Below are 23,053 nucleotides of genomic sequence, written 5' to 3' on the forward strand. Positions count from 1 at the left end.
GAGTAATAATAGAATAAGAATAGTCTTACTCTGAAATGTTCTGTACCTTCATGCATCTCCACTTTGATTCCTCCCCCATCAAAAAAGTTACCGTAACACAATTAAGTCAAGACACTGAGTCAGCTGTTCCTGCTCCCTTGTTTTACCTATGTAATAAAAGAATTGCTCATTTAGTGTACTCCCACAGCATTAGTTTCATTTTTACACTATTAATAAAGTGAGAAGTTATGCATTCAATTATTTTTATTGGCTTCAGACTCATGTTAAATATATACAATGCTGATCATGTACAAAAGTGTGCATGTTAAAAATTGTTAGGTTACAAACTTGCAAATTCCTAGAAAAGTGCAAAATTTTAAAACATCTTCCACCATGCTGTACAGAAAAAAAAAATCCATCATTAGCCAATATACACACTCTCAAAACATACTGATCAAACCAAAATAAGACATACAGTATACACTTAAAGCACCCAGAAGGGAGATATTGCACAGAAGACTAACAGCAAGTTTGTTACAGGGCCTGAAGGCTCATTTTTGAAAGCAGATATTTTCAACACTCCTCAGACCTAACATTTAATTCTTTTAAAAAAAAAAAAAGGCATTTTTTTGGCATTTAAAAATCCATTTGTAATCTTGTAATTGCACAACGTGTAAGAATCAGAAGATACAATTAACTGTTGCTGTAAGTAAGGACTCTATTTGCACTGCCCCATTAGCTTTAGTAATTTAAAAAAAAATGCTGAGACATGTTGAAGTGTCTTGCTTACCAAATTTCATCACGCAAACCAAGTAGCAGCACAACTTCCAACAAAAGACTGACCAAAGGGAGGTAAGTCTTACAAGCAGTGTTTCTCTAATTTTATATTAAGATGCTCCTGCATAAGCTAAGGGTTGAATCAGAACTTATCAAGTTCTCCTTGATTTTTTTTTCCTCATGGCTTTAAGTAATAGCTCAAAGCTATATATGATTAAAGAAGTACTACCAGGTACATGATTAAATTTAAACATTTCCTCAAGGCAAAAAATATAGCTCCCTCAACAGGAAATACTGACTAGATAGGAAATTAAATACACAAGTGGCCTCTAACTTCATTTAGATATATGATACATATGGCTGGATGTTTTATATTTCAATTTCAAGACACCTTAGCAGCATTAAACTATAATCTCTACTGACGGCCGTGCTTCTGGGATGAAAGGTAAGTTATGACATTGTGTCTGCACAGAATCTAGTCACAGACCTAAGCTCTAGAAATACCTTCCCAATTTCCCAAGTCCAGCAGACAAAAATAGAAAGCACACAAAACTGAAGGAATTCTCTCCTGAAGAAAAGTGAAATACTTATTCTATTTGGGCATTTTAGGTAAACAGTAACTAAAAGAAAAATGTGAGTTTTCTTCTACAGATGCACTGCAAAAAAGTGAATTAAAACTGAACAAAGGGTATCTTTGAATAAGCACCACAAGCAGTTCCTCACCTATGGGGTACTCCAGACTGCAATAAGATGAATAATAGCACTTGACTGAAAAGTAAACCTGTGCAGATCATGCTGAACTGCCACTCAGGCATCTGATGACTATAGTAGTGAAGAAGGGGACAATAATATTCTACCATTTTTTATAAACTGCAGTATCTTTTCATGAAACCCTGGCTTTCTTTAAAAGTATGTGCCTCCAAGAGCTATTAGTAATAACAAGGAGAATTTGATTCCTTAGGATAGGAAGGAAGACATCTTCCAATCACTGGAGTCTGACATCGGTAATACGATGAATCCACATGCATATGACTGCACAAAAACCTCCTCCTCCTAAAAGGTGGAAGTACGTCTTGTGTTACTGCCTGGACCTGCACAGTCTTAGCCAAATAAATGTGCACAATTTTAAAGCAATGCAAGTTAATACAATCTGTTGACAGGTTGCCTTTTCATTAACTTTGTTATAGTTGCTGTGCTGTTACTGATTTTTTACAGCACCAAATATGACTGACTGCAAAAACAATGTTCAAGTTCAGCAAGATGAATGAAAAGAAGTCTGCGGAAGTGTAGCACTATGTGGCATATCTCATTTGAGAACTATCCGCTTCACCCATCTATAATACTTCCTGAAGGTTTTGCTAATATATGCTGGTAACTAGATCAGAGAGTATATACTTGCACAGCTTCAGTCCATTCTCAGTAGAACTTTCACAAGCAACTGACTACTACCAAAGTGTCATGTTTACAACTGAAAACTACATAGGTTTTAAACCAAAAGGCATGAAAAGCCCATTCAAGAAAGCACTGAATACTTAAATTCCCACCAAATTAAATATAAATCTACATAGTGTTTTCATCTAGCAGTATTTATTAGATTAGGCCTTAGGTTCACATTAGGATACATATTTATATGCAGGAGAAATGTAGTTTAAGATTGGGATTATTATTTTGTGCTGGTGTTGGTAAAGTACACAGATGATAGAAGACATGGTTTCTAGATATCCTATAATTTAGTACTAGATAACAAGTATATTAATATGGTATAATTCGCATAAGTTAGATGCTACCATGAACTGCAAACTTTTCACTTTCTGAATGCTGGTATAGTATAAAAACTGCACAGATGAGATGAGATTCTTCACTATAGATATAAAAGAATTAAAAATACTATCAACAGTTACAAGAAAATTGTGAAAATTAAACATTTTTCTTGAAATAAGGGAGAGATGTCTTCTAAGTATCATCCTTTGGTATACACTTTTAAGTTCTATGGAGAATTTACTCAATACTGCTAGCTGCTTGATCTAGATTATATACAAGTATCAAAAGAAAGTTTTCAAGATGTGTGTGTGATATGTGTGATATATATATAGTTACACACATGCTTCCTTACTCAGCTTCAAAGATAAGTATATCTTTAGCTTTGATAAATATCATTAAGGTTGTTCCAAAAATCAAATGCAAGAAAGTACCACCAGGAAGGTCTTGACAAATGTAGTGTTATGAACAACTATGTTTATTCTGAATTCCTATTCAGAATTGTTTCATCTCACAGCTTTACTTTTAAACACTTAAATAAATATTAGTTCAAAAACAAAGGATAATCTTACTTCACAAGTACGCGTTTTTCTACATGAAAAGCAATATGGTGGGATCCAAAGCTTTACCTAACTTGAGGAAATCAAAAGGAAGAGGTCAGTTCACTAATACATAATAGACTGCAATTCAGTCGACCTTAACAGCTGATTGGAAAAATGATTTTCTACTTGAAAAAGACATACGAATAAATTCAAACAGAAACAAAATACCAGCTAATGCTCACACTTACCACCTGTATCTTTTATTTAAAGCTGTTTTTAAATAAAGGCAAAGTGCAGACCTTCAAACCTTTGGAGTCTTTCCAAAAACACTGTGATGGTATATACTCCTCATCCTCAAGGACCACGTAAAAGATGAAAAGGTAATAACGTATGTTGCCATTCTGCATAGAGCATGAAGTAGCTCAGAGTTCATCTCTCCCCATCCTCATTCTGCTGCTGCTTTGTACAGAGCACAAACTATTCTCAAGTCTGACAGCCCTGAAACCGTTCACATTTCAGCCCGTCCCAGATATTTGTGAAGATCACCTAATGCTGATGATGCACTGAAATGACGGCACTCAAATGTCAAAACTCTTCACCATAAATCCTCTCATCCCCAATTATTTCAACTACATATTTTACTTAAGCTGACACCATGTATTCAGTATTCCTGAATATTAAATTACTAAAAAAATTAATCTCTCTTGTATAAACTTGTCTAAAACACAGTAGGATGATTTCAAACCTTTGTGTGATCTTCTGTGCAAGTGACAAAGATGTTCTCACCAAACCCTACAAAAGACCTATCTCGATATTTTTTCCACTTGATTCTGCTAACCTAAACCAAAATTTCCACTCCCTTCCCCTGCAAGCATACACTTAATCTCATATATGCATTTAAGCAGAACATATACGCGTACTTACAAAAAACGTCACTGCAATGCCCCAAATGATGTGCTTCTTTTTTCAACTTCCCACAACACAGAAGATTCTTACATTCAAAGCTGCAATTCTTACAAACTACTCTCAAAAGAGCTCCCCTGAAATCCCTTCTTCATGAAATCATAATGGACAAACATACTTCACATTCTCATATACACATTTAATACTTCCAGAGTATCCTTAGTATTCTCATTGGATAGACAAGTGATTAAAAACAGTATTTCACTTCGCTTTTGGAAATTTAATGCTCTCTTGGCAAGCAACTCAGGGAAATTATTCTGATTTTCTCCTGACAATCAGACAATCCAGTCTGTCACAGTGATTAGTTTGAATATTGCAACTATGGATAGACCCACTTGTTCACAAGGCTGATTTACTATTTCATTTACAAAAGAAAAAACAACACAACTTTCTTTACAGAGCACACAATCAGTCATTAAGAGGAGGAAGAAGAAACAGTTTTCGTGAAACTAATTGGACTTTTAAAGATCATCTTTTTTCCAGGGGGCAAGGATTAACTTTATTTCTATAAAGATAACAAATATTATGCCAAAAGTTAATGAAATGAGATTATACATAATGGAGTTCTCAGGTAGTTCAACGGGTCCCCAGTCACAGGGAATATCTGACAACCTTTACAGGAGGTACAACACATTCACGTCCATAAATAAATAAAAATAACAAAAAAGTGATGGCAGAGGGAAGAGATGGGTAGCCAAAAGGGAATATACTAGCTAGCAATCAATTAGAGCTCTGCCTTATATTTATACTGCCCTTACCCCAAAAGATGCAAGGGGAATATCTTCTCTTTTTAATAGACATACATACATGTATATACATATATATACACATAGACACATATACACACATGCACACATACCTTTGCACACCAGTCAAAAAAATCATATTTTTCACTCAGCACCAGGCTTTTCCAGCAGTATTGGGTTTATAACTTAAATCACTAACATTATAAAAACGCCAGCATGACAGGAAAACACAATCCCTTCTAACATCAAATATTACTTAACAAAAAAACATTCAGTAATGGCTTTTCCAAAATATAGCAACAAATCCATAACTATTTTGTTGTGTATAGAGCATGTAATGATCTGGTATTTTCTTCTCCCAGTTATTAAACACATCTTGGAAATGGATACATGATCTGTTTTCCTGCTTGTTTTACAGAAATAAAAATATGGATAACAACTGGTTTGGTGAATACCAAGCCAAGAAACAAACAGGTGCTTTTCCACTAAGTTGTCCTGCAGTGTTGTTTAAATGATTTTGCAGTGAAAATCTGTTGCCTTACTAATGAAGAACATAGATCTTTGACCAACAGGGATATGTGATTTTTCCTCTTATTTCTTCAAGATAGTAACTATATTATGGGATTTCTTAGTGTGCATCTTAGTCTACTTAATATAAATAATTTTCAGCAGCAAGTATTTCCTACCTCCTTCTGCTCCTTCACCACCTTCAACTTCTTTGAAGTTATTCATGTCTGTACTTTAAAGAATTTCTGATAATCAAGTAGTGCAACACAGATGTTCCTTGCAGAACAGCCTAAAACTGGAACTACATAAAGGAAGATAGCAATAGGCATTTACAGGAACAAATCACAGTAAGTTGTTCATTGGTCTAAAAAACATACTGAAAAGGTCATAATTGTCAGCTATCCCAGTTTTGAATCAGACCACTGCAACAGACAATTTTAGACAGACTGTTGGGGAATTACAGCGCTGTGAAAGCAATGCCAAATATCTTTCTTGTGATCAAGGAGCATCTGGCTCTATTCACCTTTAAATCAAATGGTACTTAAGTTCAATTAGCAAGCTTGGGTTTGGAGGTCTGGTGTTTTTGGTTTGTGTGTTTAGGTTTTTTGTTTTCCTGAAACACTGTTTTAGCAGCTGTTTAGAGAGGGATTTTTTGGTGACCAAATCAACACAGTTAAGGAAAAATGTGCAAGCAAGCTAACTTGCATGGGTACATACGCTTATTACTAAACCTCTACCATAGGTTCGTCTTCAACAGACTGTTAACAGTAGAGCCCCTGAAAGCTGAGATATACATTTAAAGTGACCAAAAGATTAAATATGTTTCTGGCATCCATGAGAAGGTAGAAGCAGCAATCACTTGGAATCTTGAGTGTTATATTCAGTCTCTCCTGACGAAATCTGGCTGAGCCGTTTGCTTGATCCCCACAGCTTTCGGGAAAGCTGACCTGAGCGCATCTGTTTAAAAGTAATTCAGAGAAACAAAAGGAAGGGGAAGGGATAAGGTGGATAAATTAAAAAGGAACTTCAGACACTGATTCTGGTGAAATGCAGACACTACAATGTACTGCATAAACAAAATTACACTAACAAAAGTCATTAAAAAACAAACCAAAAGTTACACTTAGGAATGACTCTTGGGACTGACAAAAAAAACAAATAACAGACAAAACACTAATCCCTGTTGTCTTTGACTTAGAACTGTTAAAGGGATATTGCCAAGTAATGCATATTCAATACTTAGCCTACTTTTAACACCCTAGAAACAGTGTTGAGTTTAGATATTTTGATTGGAAGAAAGAAAAGAGGTTAACGTCAAACAAAAATGAACCAAATTAGCAGAAAGGACACTTTATTTTAGAGAATTCAAACAGAAAATTGCTAGAATTTAAAAGGAAAAGATCACCAAAACTGATCCTTGAATATTTCTTTCAAGTGATGGAGTATCATAGGACAGTGATGACAGACTGAAAGAAGGAAAAAACAAAGGATATCTCCTGGTTTCAAATTTACACCATCTTCCAAAGATCCTAGGTGAAGTGCTCAGAGTAAAATTTAAACCAGAAATAATTCATACTGAATATCCTGTAAGTAAACATAGATAACAAGCAACCAGATGCCATCAAATCCAGCACCTGGTGAATCTGCCATCTGACAACAATTTATAAGAAACATTTAATTCACTTATTAAGTATAGGACTTATGATTGGCTAGTAGTAATTAACCTGGCAGCTGATTCGGTTATTAAATCCCTTGCAATTTAATAAACAAGATGCATGCCTTAACAGTACAAGCTTGAGAACCATTCCCAACAGTTAGTACTATGGCTAAGCTTGCTTAAAAACCGTATCATCACAGCAGCAAGGTTGTAGAAAAGGCACAATGCTGCTTACAGGTGATAATCCCACAGGCTTTTGCAACATCCCAAACAGCTAAGTGATTGTTAAAAATACAAAAACATTTATTATACTTCACTTCATAGTGGATGCTGTCTGTCAATGCAGAAAGACTAAAGGCCAATCTTAACACCAAGCAGCATTTCACTTTGTGCACAATAAAGAAGCTATCTCCTTTTAACCCTGTGGATAAGTATCACCATCGATAGTCAAAACTAAAGTGTCTTCTGTATAAGGATAAAATTCTACTAATTCCTAACTTCAAATAAATAAATAAATACCCCCTCCCCCCCACACGCACACATTTTGCAAGTATATTGGTCGATGCCATTATAGAAAACTAGAAAATCTGTGACATAATTTTGTTCCTCATATATGCGTGTGTATATAAATATATATATAATCTATTTACATGGATATTAAGCTTGCAAATCATCTGAGTTATAAACAGAAAATCCTGAAAAAAAAGTTGTTGGAAAACCTCTACATTCACAAAAGGAATCCAGACCTTGAAACAAAACCTTCTTCACAGTTAGAAAAATGTGATTAAGAACTGAAGAAGAGAGAACTGAAAGCCTTCAGTCTAATGAAATACATACATTTCAGCCTACAAAAGATATTTTCTATGGATTAGGAAACAGAAGTGAAAGTGACTTTAAAGCTGTTGTTACAAACATATGTTTAACAAAATCATAAGCAGCTCTTTATCAACTCTACAGTAGGAAAAAACTGTCCAGCTGGAAGGCAGTGGAAACTTCCCCTCCCTATTTGCTGCAACCAAAATTAGACTACCATTCCATGAAGCCTTTTTAAAGTATTAAACAGTGTATCTCCTAGCTAAAACATTTTCAAACACTGACAAATAAAGCTGCTCTGTTTTCACAACCCAACTATAAAATTAAGACAAACTCTTCTGGCATGTACTAAAGGTCATGCAAGAGTGGTTACCACAATTTCAAGTAAATACACTGCAGCACAATGGAAATCAAGTTATAAAGAGAGGCAAGTTTAAGTTAACTAAAGCACTTTGAAATTTATGACAAGAAGTACTTAGAGCAAAACCTGTGTTTTGCACAAGAAAAAATGGGCATAGCTATTTGACAGATGGATGCTCTGTATTTGATATTGCATATGCAGTACCAACAAGTTTATATTCACCATATGGAGCACAGAGCATATGGGAAACCTACACAAGTAATTCTTTACGCATTACAATTAGACACTCTTAACAGAAAGTAATTTGTTTTCCCCAATGTCAGTCAATGCATATTAAAGGACATCTGATGGAAACCATAAAAAAATAAAAGAAGCTCGCTTTCTTTAGTTTCCATTTTTCTTCTGGAAAATTGTTTCACCAGAAAGTGGCTGACAACACTATCACATACAGAAGAGAATAGCTACTAAGATTTTGCTTATTCAGATGTCAGTGATAAAGTCTGCAAGTTAGTCCAGCTGAGCTTCCCATCTGCGATCCCTATATATCTTTGATTCTTTATGAGAAATTTCAGTACAGCAGTCTCAAAAGTTATTTCTTTCCCACTGAAAACTGAAACTTGCTCTTAAATTTACCCTGCCATAGAGGAGACCTCTTGCTCAGCTGGAAAGCAGAAATAAGTGAACTTCCCACTGTTCGGTAGAAAAAGTTCTTGATGGTGGGTTTTACCTCTGCTGGCTTGCCAACACCAACGATAATCAACTTGCCATCCTCCAAGCCAACAAGGATGTGGCTATACTCTTTAGTGACAGAAATGCAATGAATTGGTAGTCGCATGGCTAACGGGGAAATGCTCAGATTCAGGCTGAAATGAACAAGAGACATAGAGAAAGTACATTATGTATATATATTTTTCATATTGAAAAGAATCACTTTGCAGTTGAGATCACAGACCATAGGATGTGCTATAAAAGAGTTTCTCAAGGATCCAGTTTGCAATTCTTCTTATTATGAACTCTTACAGAAAGCTCAAATCATACCTCAGAATACGGCTTCAATAAAAAGGGGCACAGCAAGTTAAGTCAGAAAATTAAGACACTCTCACTGGAAGATCAGTAACATTAGTCCCACAGCTGCCTAAGTGACAAAGGTCACTCCCATTCTGAGAAGCAGTGGAGCTCTACAGAGAAGTGCAGAACTATACAAGGTTTGATCACAGTACCAAGTTGTTGAGCTCCCAGTGACTAACCAGACATGAGGACAACCACAACTTGCCTGCATTAGACACAGCTCTTCCTAAATTCTGTCAGCACAAGGCCTATGGTTGGGATAAATGCACGGGAGGAAAGTGGACTGGTACAACTTCTCATTTTCCATTCTCCCATCTTAGTTCCCCTTAGGTGTTTTTTTTATTTTTTTTTTTCTCCAGGAATACAGAAAAAAGCAATTGCTACCACCTATAGCACCAAGCAGAATCGACATTACAACAGCCATTTCTAAATGAACCTCTGTATTTGCATCTCAATAATCAATTCATTGGTTGCACATTACCTGTAGAGATCCCGTATGGAAAGAAATCCTTGTAAGCTGCCCATCACAATATACTCGCCAGTCACACACATATCTGACACTTCCTCCTTCAGAATCTCAGAACTCAGATGCTTTCCATTGACAGAATAGAGATGTAACGCATTCTTATCCTGAATAAATCAAAAATAAATATATCACAGAGGACTGGTAGGCTTAAAAATGTATTATCTGTATATTTAGCTCACTGATAAGAGTTGACTTGGGCAGTAACCTACAGATAATATCACTGACAACAGCTTGCCTGTTGAATGATATGAGAACTGAGCCCATGTCTTACATGTAAGTGTACCTGGTCCTGTACAGAAGGTTTTGAAGTTACTCTTCATTACCTCTTGATGTAACATAAGATCCTACCTATCCATCTAATCAATTCAAAATTTTCTGGAAACATCCATGGACTTAATGGACAGGTCCTTGTCTTTTGATGTTTTTTGTTAAGGAAGAAGGAAAAAGCCCTCTTATCCTCAGTCTCCTCACCTCACCCTGAATTGAAAAGTAGAAGGAAACAAGTTTATTTTGTCAAACTACAGCTGGAAGCACTTTTTGGACAAGGCAACAAATTCTTGATGGATTAAAGACACAGCTAACATGACCATCTGAAGTTCTTCCAGCCTGGCAACACCTTGGTGTTTCATCTCTCCCCAGTCCTCCCAATGCAGCTAGCATGCCTATATCCAGTAAGTTCGTCTTACAGGAAAGTTCCCATTCTCACAGAAATCATAACAGTTCTACACTTAGAACAACTACACAGCCACTCATTAGACAGAATAAGCTATATAGCAAACCTTATAGTTGTCTCTCCAATCCAAAACTAAGAAACACCAGTGTAGTCCCTGGGCATCTTGCATCTACAACTCACTGCTCCCCTTATAAACCTCTATTTTTGTGTGTAGTGGAACTTGCAAAACTCCTAGTTTTGCATTTCAAAACAGCTCTCACAGGATGATTAATTAGTGCATGGCTGGGCATCTGCCTTGCAGGTGTTTGGAGATTCTTGTGAAACCTACAGGAGCACAGTATGTCTGTGATTTACCTTATCAAATTACACTAAAATTGGCTAGCAAAACTAAAAGAGAAAGGAAAGACATGTCATGATCAAAAAAGCCTCAGTTTTTAAGGAAATAAGGGTAAAATCAGGCAAATTTATGATTAAAATCTTCAGCAAAAGAAACAGAGGTATTCCATGAAGCTAAGTACCTTAAGAGTGGTCTTTCCTTCTATGCTAGTGTGGACAACTATATGGCCTTCCCAGGACACAGCCAGATTGGGAACAGTCAGCAGGAGGGAACTCTCACAAGGTGGTCGCAAAGTTCTCATGTACTGACCTTTCCGAATAGTGCGCATAATAACTGTCCCATCCTGCAGAGACCAAATTTAGGTAAGTTGTTGGCAGCAAACTCTGAGGTAAGTTACAGTAACAGGCAGAATGAGTATTTGAATAAAAATGAATTATTTTAAAAGTACTTAAAATCTTAACTGGAGATTAGGACTTCTGAGCTTTAGGAACCCTGCATGAGGAATCCTTCCCCCTCAAGGCCATGTACTATAGGCATATGTAAAAACAAATGCAAACAGAGCAATAGGGGCAGGATAGACAACAAATCGGCCATTTTATAGGCCACATTTATGACTGGGCATGATGTGCATTACAGAGTTCAGCAGCCTGACAGTGCAGTACAGAAATGCAGAGCTTCAGTAAGCAAAGAGCCTTCAAGGTTAAGCAAGCAGGGAAGGAGCCGTCACAGAATTGTTTCTGTGAGAAGGTTCAGTTCTCCAAATAAGTCCATACACTTTAAAGCTCATCTGTACAAACTAGCACAACATGGGTAGCTGAGGCCTGTGCTGTGTAGAGCACTGTTTGAGACAGATTGATTTAAGTAGGCAGCAAGGGAGATGGCACATATGTTCTTGATGTGCCAGGTTGAAGAAGAAATTGTGAAATAGTCACATTTTTGGTATTATTCTTCAAACGTGCTCTAGGGTTTGACTGAAGAAATGACAAAGAAGGGAAAAGTATTAAAATTCTTACCTTGGATCCTGACACTGCCATGTCCAGTTCAGTGCTGATGCCAACACTCGTAACTTCATCAGTATGCCCATAAAGGATCTGTAATGGCTTAGGTGCCAGGCCGACAGGCACTCCTCCCTGAGAGTAACAAAAAGTGCAATGACACATTCTCTTGCAGCTGAAGGACAAACAAAAATAAGTTTCTGGTATCTTCAGCATCAGTTGTGCGGGATGTATATTTGACATAGGCCAAAACCAAAAGCACAACTCACCCATTGCAATTTCAATTTATTCTTTTATGTCAGCAGTCCTACTTACTGAAATCAAGGAATGAATGCACATACAGGTACTATGTGGACGTGAAAGACAGAATTACTTAGTCGATTTCTTTCTCTTCAGATGACTGTGTGTGCAACTACCACAGCAAGCAGTCCTAACAGGAGTCATTTGTCCATCCACCTACTTTTTCTTTGTCCATGTGTCTGGGCTTATTCAATTCTTACAGCTTACCCTGGAATTAAGCACTGCCTTCATAGCCAATCTCAAGGAATACGAAACCCATTTTTTGCTTAAAAATGAACGTAACTCTGTTCTATTTTCTAGGGGAAAACCAAGGAAATAATACTTCTAAGTGACTGCCGCTAGTATGATATAAAATGGAAATATTGCAATAATGCTCATTAAAAATATTAAGTTAATTGCTCACATGACTGCAGGATGTCAAAACAATTTAGTACTTTTGTTCCAGTGAGCATACTGTCAGCATATAAAGACTTATTCTCAGACCAGTTCTGAGGCAAGATCTGTGCTTACAGAGAAGGTACAGTAAATAGTTCTGCAGAGAACTCTCCAGTCTAGTTTGTGTGTTAGAAATCTGCCAACCAAGTCCTGAAATCCTGAAGCATACAGGAAATGCAGAACAAGTATGAGATTAAAGAGCTGGGAAAGAAGAAACAATACAGGGCAGAGAAGTAGAACAGAAGTTGCAGTACGCAGAACATTATTCTCACTTTGTAAAGACCAAGATAAAACTCTCATGAGAAGAATTTACAATACATAAAACATCACTTATATATCCGCTAAATAAAAAGTAGATTAAAAATCCTAAAGAAAAACAATTCTAAACAGTAATACTCTCCAGAGAAGGACTCGTCATTCAACACTCACTCTGAAAAGATAAACTATGATGTTTCTAACATTTATTCTGTCTTGAGACAAAAAATACTGTTTTAAGCACTTAGGTCTTGCCTTTTTGATGACGCACTATTTGTACTAAGTACAGAATACGTCTTGAAAGAACTGTAAATACTCTCATCATAAAAGACAGCTAACTTTTTTTCACAGCATGCATCCACTAAACACAGTTATGTACCATTCTACTGGTTTAATGTGCTAACTTTAGGTTCAGTGGTAAGAACAGGGTGACATGACCAAATGTACTGTCCATAACACATAACAGGCCCATTCTGCAATTAATGCTATTTGTACTTTTATGAAGCAGCAGAAATGAACATTTAAAATGCATAACAATGGAGATGCCTCACACTTTGAGTGTAAGTACACACATGCATCACACAACCTCTTTCACAGTGTGAAAGCAATATCAAAGAATTCTAAAATGCCAGCATAAATTCAGGTAACAGATTAGTGATGTCTTTGCTAACTCCTGGTTACTATGCATCAGTACTTCCCACAGAGGAAATACAATGTTAAAATGCAACTATTATAATTAGCAGCAGCCTAGAAATGTAAAAATCCTTAACTATAAGCATTGCTTTAGTATTTGTTCTAATTCCTGTAGTCTCAAGCAGTGTTTCTGTCCTCCCATTCTTCTTTCTGGACAATAGGGATGGATACTTGCCTATCCTGAAAATAACCTGTGAAATCTTTGAAAGTGCCTTTAAATAGAGAAAAGTAACCTCAAAGAACCATCAGTGTTACTGTACTTTAGCTATATAGTAACTCATGTATATAGTAAATATTTCAAACATAGAAGATAATGGGACTAACAAAATTACTAAGTTAATCAGGTTTTGTGAGCTATTTTTCCCTGGAAAGCTGGCAGAAAGAAAATCAATGAACCTTCACAGCAAAACAATGAAACAAAAGAAGCATGCAGAAACAGCTTCTCAGAGTATGCCTATACAACATACCTGCTGAACTATTTGCCATATGATACAGGTAGTATCTCTGGAGCCTGAAATTAAATGGATTCCACAGTAATCTATTGCCAAGCAGGTCACAATATCTAGACAAAGAAAGGATAACAAGAAGTTGATATAGTTTAAGACTAATTTCTCCACAATTTGACAAAAAGCACACAAGATGTCAACAATGTATCCTCATTTACAGTCAGCATGAAGCATTCTGCTGTGATGACGACTGATGAGACTGTATCAACCAATGACACCATTATACAACCAGGTGTACCAGCATAATTTAATCATGTTTGTTACCTAAAAAAGGAAGTCAAGCCTTATTTTGAAACTACATTAAACCATCACTACAATTACTAAAAAGCCATACTCAAATATATGTGTATAATCATGGTTTAAGTATTCCTCTGTTGTTATGCTGCCGTTCCTTTATGACCACTATGCCTACCAGCCCAGGTGCACTGAGTATAATTCGATCAAGAAGGACAAAAGTCAAGGTACAATACATAGAATCATAGAAACATTAAGGCTGGAAAAGACCTCCAAGAACACCTGGTCCAACCGCCCCCCTACCACCAATATTACCCACTAAGCCACGTCCCTAAGCAACACATCCAACCTTTCCTTAAACACCCTCAGGGACAGTGACTCCACCACCTCCCTGGGCAACCCGTTCCCAATGCCTGACTACTCCTTCTGAGAAGGAATTTCTCAGAATTTCCAACATAAAACCTTTCATTTCACTATATAAAGAGTTACTAACCCATGTGCCTGATGTGCTGTCCAATCAGCTTTCCTTTTGTAAGAGATGTCACTCTGATGCTATTGTCCCAGTGTCCTCCACTAAAGAGGAGTTTTGCATCATGAGATACTGCAAACAACTTAGAGGTGATCTCCAGCCCAGGTGCAAAAGGACCACTCATGCTGCGCTGTGTTCTGTAGGCAAGTAATGGGCAGTTAAAATTAAACTTAGTTCAAATCAATTTATCTTGCACTTCTGATATCCTTAAAAAGTAATAAGTTCTATCTTTAGAAGAAGTTACACATAAATAAAGGTGAAATTTTGCCCCCCCAATATCCATAGCAAAACTGTCACTGCCATCAGTGGAAACCAGATTTCACCTTACATCTTTTCAGTCATTTAATTCTGTACAGATAACTCATGTCCCTAGCAAATATTGGAATATTAAAGAAAAATAATTTTCTCAAAAATCAAATACAAAAGTGCCATGCTTTCGCTATAGTTTAAGAATGTACAATGAGTATTCATCTCAGATTTCAAGAAGAGTTTTTATGATTGGTAACTAGAAAAAATAGAATTAGAAGTAGCTCTAAGAATGAAGAACCCTGAAATGCTACTTACAGGACTCTTTACTAGAACATTAGTATTATTGAACACTAGAAAATATATTCTTAACTGAAAACTCAGTCACTGAAAACAGTACAGTCCATTGATTGTCAGACAATTACTGTATTTTGTTACCACAGATGCATTCATCTGTACCTATCACCACCATTTGCTTACTTGGGATTTGTCACTGTGGTATCTCTGATGAATGTAAAATAGTTGGAGATGTTTTTATCATAAGGTAGCCAACCATGGGTTCCAATAATGCAATTCAGACTTGCTGTTACCTGAAAAAGTTTGATAGAATTACAATTGGTGAAACCCAGGGACTTATTTTCTGGGATTGGAGCTTACATCAGGAAAAAACAAAAAAGCACATATTTCTTAAGAGTTTACCACTAAGAAAAAAAAAAAAAGGAACACCCCACACCCTTGCACATTAAAACAAAGTCCAGCTCAGATACGTAGTTTCAACAAGGAAGGATCAAAAAAGCAAATCTACTTTCCTTTTCAAAGATTATAATCCACATGCGGTACTTATTACCAAGTAAAAATACTGCATGTTATAGACAGGTCAAAGAAAGCTGATTTTTAAGAAGAAAAATACAAAAACAACCAACCAGTGCCCTTCAACCCCAAACATTTCATTACAATTCTATCATTTAAGTTTTTTCTTCTCTTTGAAATAGTCACCAGTAATAGTTAACATATTAATACAGGTAGTTTGAAAAAAACTTGTACTACAGCTCTGTTTCTGAGAAAGCAAGGAAGAAGTTGAAATATTCAAGATTATTTTCATGATACATTTAGAAAAAAACACAATGAGAATTTTCGATGTTTTCAGATTCCAAATGACAAACATACTACATTAAGCCAGGACAATGAATTTGACCTACAAAATATGAATGTCAGAAAATATTATTTCCTGCAAAACACAGATATTATTGCACAGGGGCCATTATGCAGACCATGCATATAGACATAAATATGCAAACGCTGCCCTCCTTTCATCATTTGGACATCTGCCATAGTACCAGAACCTGTATTAGGCAGTGAAAAATTTAATTTTAGGAACAGTATAAGCCTTTGGAGTGTGCACATGCCAGACATGGCACAGATTAAGATACGGGTTGGAAAATAATGATAAATGTAATGGTGTCATTAATAACTCAACCCTGTCATTTTAAAGCCAGACTGCTTTACATTAGGAAATTGATTGCTATTATGGAAGTGGATCAGGTAGACAACTTACAATACACCTCACCACTACTTACTCTCATAAGCACTTAAATGCCATTCAACAAATCAGCCTGACTTCTCCAGGAGACAAAGTTTTAACTGATAGCTGATGTTCATCATAGGTAAAAGGAACACATTTCAACAGGAACAGTTAGAAAGTACTTCTCTACAAACTTTGTATGAAAAAAAAAAAACAAAAAAACTTTGTACAAAAAAATGCACCTATTTGTTTTGACTGCTGTCAGTCTCCAAGTTTAATGTTAACATGTGTAACTCACCAAGATCTCTGGGCTTCCCTGAGACATAAAGGAACGTGACTGATTCCTGGGGACAACAGCTTTGACAATGGGGACACCATCACTGATTCCCTAAGAGAAACGACACAATTTTGTTCTAATTATAACCAAGAGCTGAGGGACAAATGCAGAACCTGTAAAGAGGAAGACCCAAAGCCTCTGGAATCAATACCAGACCCGTAAAGTACTCTTGGACATTGATACACACATCCTCAGTTCATACAAGTATAGAGCGTAACAAATACCAGAGCTTAAACCCTGGCTCTGTCCCGAATCAATGAATTTAGCCACCAAACTCAGTGAGTATCCAGATATAACCAGTATTGTTCTTAGCTTTCACAGAGTGCTGGCTATAACTCAATACTTAAACAAGATGTCAGCAGATACAAATATATCAACTTTTACAAAGCTAACTAAAAAGGCAGATACAAATTGTATTTAAAAATATTTCCTTCACCGGAAGCAAGTTTGTTTTCATCTAGGTTACTGCTTTTTGTTTCAAGTAGATCAGAAGTTTCAGATTAGACTTTAAACAATCTCAAATAATGTATCTACCTCTACGAAGAATGACTTCAGTTCAGTGAGGTGCTGGAAGAGATTCAGAGTAGAGGTATCACTTTTAGTTAGTCTTTGCACTACCTCTTCTGCCGACAGCCTTTGAGGATGGGGCTCCTAGGAGACATTTGAAGGAGTGTCAAATTAGACAATCAAATTAGAGAAATCTACCAATTTTTCAAGTCATATATGGTACTCAGAATCTTATTAACAACCAACAGGAAAACAGACTCTTAAGCACCTAATTCACTTTCTGAAAGAATACTAATTTCTTTGAAAATGCTATGCTATATTTCCATCAATGTGACCCTTATACATGTTGATGTGGCAAAGACTTAAGTTAAAATTACAAACCAAAGTCCTTTGTAATTCAGTTGGATTTAACCTCAAGGGTCTGACTGGGAAGGAACAAACAGCATTACCTTTAACAGCTGACAGGGAGTTTGCCCAAAATTGTTTATCATCCCTTCTAATGCTTTCCTTTCTTTTTCATCTGTTAAAGCATCCAAATCCACAGCCCCTGGATCACAACAAGAAAGATGAAGGGTAGAAAAAAATAAACATAATCCAAACAATATATTGAGCAAAGACATGGCAAACAAATGTAACAAAACAAACTAATTGCAGCATTCTCAACCTTTCCCACAGAAATGCCTCCAAACAATGCTTCCACATAAAATACAATCTGAAAACTCTACTCTGCATGTGGAGTTCTAAGTATATCTGCCAGTGCAAGAGTTGCAGGGTTTTGTCTTGTCAAATGGATTTAATATACTTCATGCATGCAGTAAATTGCACACAAAAGCCACCCAAAATTCACTTTTGGTATTAATAGACTGCATCTTCAATCTATTATTTATTTATACAATTTTCCTTGACCCCAATCCATGAGAAACCCCTTCTCAAAAATGTTTTTAGTCAAGCAAACAAAAGAGCTAACAACAACAAAAAAAAGCCCCCAGCACATTCAGAAACAAAACACAAGCACTTGAAATAGTCCCCTCTTTTAAAACATTTATTAACATTTTAGGTTCAAAACTTCTGATTAAAGCATCAAATATTCTAGGTGTCTGATAAGAAATTATAAGTTATGCTGCCACATTTCAGCCATAATTCTCTTGCTTTACCATATGCTACTATATAGCATGATCACAAATCAAGTCCTCTCTAGCTAATGCTGAAACCCCACAATTCTGATGACAATGACAGGAAAGCATACTGCTTTATACCTTCATAAGTACAATAATAGAACACATTGAGCGCTTCCACTGCAGCTGGTCCCCTCTGCTTGTAGCCAAAAATCAAATCTATCCATTCATGAAGATGAGCAGAAACATACTCAGATTCCTGGAAGAAAAAAACACTCTTGTAATAATGTGAAAAATTCTGGTCCCTTCTTGAAGTATTTACTATTTTCTGTGAAAAAGATTCAATTCCTAAACTAAGTTTATTTACAAACTAGGTATATACTAACGTATAGAGCAGAAGCATTAGAATATGTACATGCATTAAGTGCACTAACTGCCATGTAAGATGGAAATTTAATACAACAAAATAGCACATCTAAGATGTCTAAGCCCTGTCACCTAAAAACACCTAATTCTGCATTTTATCTCCTAAGGCAGCAAACTCCCAAATCATTAGCATCCTCAGGCTTTATTTTTTTCCCTCCTTTCGAGCATTTTATTTACATGCACAGGACTTTTAAGTGAAAATTCTAGTGATACTTGTAACATCAAATTCAACACCAACTCCAGCTCAAATGTAGTCCCAGTATTTTATATTTAAGCCACAGTGACAATGTATAGTGTATTTTCTTTATCATTATTTCAGATGTGTAACCATCATCTTACCAGAGCCTTCCTATGTTTACAAATGAAGTCTTCTGGAGAGTGGGCCCACTTGGGGAGAACAACATCATTTACCACTTCTTTGGATATTTGAAGCTGACCCAAGTTAAAGCCTAGTGAGTAATTTGGAGAATTTTAAGAGTTACTACAAAATACTTCAAAAAAAAAATCTCAATTTCTTTATAAAGATTAAAAAGGTTCTTTCTCAACACATGGGAAGGATATTGAAAAATTCTTAATATAAATCTACAATAACCCTACCACTGACATAGGAGACTAAGTTCTGCTATGAATCTTTAAAATGTCAAGTGAAACATAAGTTATCCAAAGCACTCAAATGATGTAAAAACTGCAGTGCCAATCTCAAAAGTAACATTAATCATTTTCACACCTATCTTTAAACATACCTGCACTTGCTTTATTTTACCAGGATTAAGAGTCCAAAACATTTAAATGAGAGTATTCGCTCACAACTATGAAGTTACTCACAGGTTTAAGTTATTGTAGAATCAAGGCTTTTAAGCCTTAAATCCCACCAGCTTTCATTAGAATAACTCTAAATATTTAAATGACTTTTTGTCCTGGTTTCAGTTAGGACAGAGTTAATTTTCCTCCTAGTAGCTGGTAGGGTGCTATGTTTTGGATTAGCATGAGAAGAGCGCTGATAACATGCTGATGTTTTAATTGTTGCAGAGCAGTGCTTACACCAGGCCAAGGACTTTTCGGCTTCTTGCTCTGTCCTGCCAGCGAGCAGGCTGGGGGTGCAGCAGGAGCTGGGAGGGGACAGACCCAGGGCAGCTGACCCAAACTGGCCAAAGGGGTATTCCATACCATCTGACGTCATGCTGAACAATATATAGGGGTGGCTGGCCGGGGTGGGGGGGGCAGCTGCTCGGGGATAGGCTGGGCATCGGTCAGCGGGTGGTGAGCAATTGCATTGTGCATCACTTGTTTCGTACACATTATTATTATTAATACTATTATCATTATTATTATTGTTATTATTATTTCCCTGTCTTAATAAACTGTCTTCATCTCAACTCACAGGCTTCACTTTCCCATTTCTCTCCCCCATCCCAGAGAGGGAGGGGGGAGGGTGAGCGAACGGCTGTGTGGTGTTTAGCTGCCGGCCGGGTTAAACCACAACGCTTTTGAAAGCATGACTTCGATGTTTCAAATTTTTATATCTTAGAACTCCAGTAGACTGTAGCTACCAGACGAAATTATCAGCAGCATAAACACACAAATCTGTTTTTAAATCATCTAGTAGGAAGAACAATTCTCCTATGCACTAAATGTGAAGAAAAAAATGGCTAGGAGTCTTATACTAGAATGCAATGTTGTCTTTCTAGTCAACATTACACATTACTGAAGCAGCTTATTCTCCACATACACACCCTTCTTCTGATGGGTATTGGAATCTTACATAGCTCTAAAATCACGTGACTTAACATTGCATTGGTAGATAACAGTAAAAAGCAGCAAATACACCGATTGCCTGGAACAAGTACAAGACCTCACTTTTGAAGATGTCCAGACTATCACCCAACAAAACCAATAAAACGAATACTAATTAATCTCCACTAACTTCCACTATCTGCTCAGTATGAATTCTTTTGTTAACTTTCTCATTTTTAAATACCCTAATGAGCACTTCTGATCTTTTACATTAGGCAGACAACACTATTTTAGCCATCCTTAAGGTCCCACTCGAGTTTTAAACAACATTCAGGCTGCTGTCTAATGCAACTGGTGTCTCACTAAACAGTTTGAAGCCAGTGTGATGACTGAAGTAGTTTATACAAGTACATTATAAAGCTTAAATAATGAGTGTTCCACAGCATTCATAACTGCTTATAATTCTTTTCAGAAGAGTAAAAGAAGAGAGTTCCATGCAGAATATTCTGAGCAATCTATTTACCATTTTGATTCTCCAGGAACTCTGGGAAGTAGAAGAACTCTGGTATAAGTTCCTTGACATCATTGGGGTTATCCATGAGTGCCTGCCAGGTAGCAGGAATAGAGTGGAACTGTCGATCAGCACAGTCAAACCTGTGGGTCAGAGAACTCAGATCAGGCCGTTCATTCTCTTGGTAAAATAAGGAAGAAAATAGAGGCTCTGTTTACGTGCTCACAGTATACCTGCCACTTTGAAGTTGGATATGAAGTGTTGTGAAAGGTTCTACCCGAATGAGGTAATGCATGACACCAGCAGCATTTGAGTAGTGTGTTCCATAGTGAAATTTGTCAATCATCCCAAGGGGATCCTCAAAATTCTCGTATCTGCAAAAAAAATACAATAAAGAAAATATTTATAACCATAAATACAATTGAGCACTACAGCTGATACACACATGGATTGTACTTATTGGAGGGAAGGATTCAAAAGAAATGATCATAGTAATTTGTAAGAGAAAAGCACATCATCTTCTATTAAACATGAGAATTCAAATTCTGGCTCAGAGTCCCCAAGCAAAAGACTACAGAAAGACAGAAAGGTACATGAGATGATGGATCACCCTTTGCATACCCATTCTTATACTCTTCCCTAGGCATTTGCTATCAGCCATCAGAAACTGGATACAGGGCAAGACAAGCTTGATTTAGCATAACTTTACGTAAGAGATAAAACAGAAAAACAAATAAAAACATGAATAAAGCTGAATATTTATTACTGAAAGGACTTGTGAGAGTTTCCTGCAAGATTTAAAAAAAAAAAACAAGCATGTGTGATTGTCTCAGGATGCAGAGAAGAGATTTATTTAACACTCATATCAATTTTCCTTTTCTACTGGCAAACTCTCTACAGCACTGTGCCACCATCTGGCTGATATATTCTTTAAATCACAAGGCCAGTAAGAGAAATTACAGCTACACATACTGCTAGAAAACCAGTTTCATTACAGTCAGGGATAGACCCTCATCATTCAAAGAAAATGCTCCGTGTTCCAAGTTTTCTGAAAAAAGATGGTTTTGCAAGCAGCCTGGCAAGTGCAATCTGGTATGACAGCACTCACTCTTCACACTAGCAAAAAGGAAGGATAGCTACACTGATGTGTGGACATAAGTACTTGTCACTCCTACCTACAAAGGAGTTGCTGGAAGTGACTGAGTTATATTTTATTTCAAAGATAATAATCTATGCTCAGAAAAAAAGAACAGGAGGCACAGATCTAGGGATCAGTGCTACCTTTCAGAACAGACAGCTCAACTCATCAGTATGATTTCACATTCCTCATCTTGAAACAAATATAGGACACAGTATGTCTCTTCAAACTGCTGGACCATTAAATTGAGTATCTCTACATACTGTTTCTCATCTCCACATCTGAGAAACAACAGAAAATTTACAACAGTAAATTGTCCTTTCAGTGCTGTATAAGCTAACTAATCTGAATGCAGCAGGAACAAAGAATCAACAATCTTTGCGAAAGCATCTGTGATGTTATAAAATTAGCTTTAAAAAATTTTAGTGTCACCACTTTATTTATTTAAATGTATTATTAGCCTCAAGTCTCAGAAAAGACAAATATAAGTGTTCAAATACATACTTCTCTTTTACAGCCTTAGCATTCTTCTCATTTACCACCCCTATGGGTTTGGACAGATCCCTAAAGACTGCTGGGTTATTCAGGTCCAGTTCTTCTGAAGTATAATCTCGTAAAATCCAGGGGAACTGAAAAAAAAATTCAAAGATCAAACAGACTAAAGATCCCTCTTTTGAAACAGGAAAAGTGCACTCCTTCAGCAAAAACTAAAAAATTAATTTTTTAAAATTACCACAGGATATTGAGCAAGGTCGTTGTAAGTTCGTCCTGCCATTGTGTTCAGCTGAATAAGGTAGTCGAAATTGGATATTTCTCTATTCACCCATTTCTGAAGGACAAAAAGAAAAAAAAAATACCATGGA

At 36.5% G+C, this 23,053-nt stretch overlaps 1 protein-coding gene across 11 annotated transcripts in view; it reads right to left on the reverse strand.

The window, feature by feature from the left end:
- Positions 1 to 229: 229 nt before the first annotated feature.
- NBEAL1 (neurobeachin like 1) overlaps positions 230 to 23,053 on the reverse strand; it is an 86,148-nt gene continuing 63,324 nt past the window's right edge. For 8 of the 11 annotated variants that reach the window (XM_080600298.1, XM_080600297.1, XM_080600301.1 and 5 more), the window contains 17 exons: positions 22,924 to 23,019; positions 22,695 to 22,819; positions 21,286 to 21,426; positions 21,065 to 21,195; positions 19,147 to 19,256; positions 18,523 to 18,640; positions 17,716 to 17,813; positions 17,294 to 17,410; positions 16,721 to 16,810; positions 15,381 to 15,490; positions 14,619 to 14,791; positions 13,853 to 13,947; positions 11,721 to 11,837; positions 10,889 to 11,050; positions 9,653 to 9,801; positions 8,737 to 8,966; positions 230 to 6,229 (listed from right to left, as the gene is read on the reverse strand). In XM_080600298.1, coding sequence (XP_080456424.1) covers positions 6,153 to 6,229; positions 8,737 to 8,966; positions 9,653 to 9,801; positions 10,889 to 11,050; positions 11,721 to 11,837; positions 13,853 to 13,947; positions 14,619 to 14,791; positions 15,381 to 15,490; positions 16,721 to 16,810; positions 17,294 to 17,410; positions 17,716 to 17,813; positions 18,523 to 18,640; positions 19,147 to 19,256; positions 21,065 to 21,195; positions 21,286 to 21,426; positions 22,695 to 22,819; positions 22,924 to 23,019 — 2,139 coding nt within the window. In that variant the 3' untranslated portion in view covers positions 230 to 6,152. Of the gene's footprint in view, positions 6,230 to 8,736; positions 8,967 to 9,652; positions 9,802 to 10,888; positions 11,051 to 11,720; positions 11,878 to 13,852; positions 13,948 to 14,618; positions 14,792 to 15,380; positions 15,491 to 16,720; positions 16,811 to 17,293; positions 17,411 to 17,715; positions 17,814 to 18,522; positions 18,641 to 19,146; positions 19,257 to 21,064; positions 21,196 to 21,285; positions 21,427 to 22,694; positions 22,820 to 22,923; positions 23,020 to 23,053 lie in introns of those variants that run through there. The other 3 variants (XM_080600294.1, XM_080600300.1, XR_013953770.1) reach the window with 2 other exon arrangements.

This window comes from Anser brachyrhynchus (genome assembly GCF_964034855.1).
Source record: "Anser brachyrhynchus genome assembly, chromosome: 7".
NCBI lineage: Eukaryota > Metazoa > Chordata > Aves > Anseriformes > Anatidae > Anser > Anser brachyrhynchus.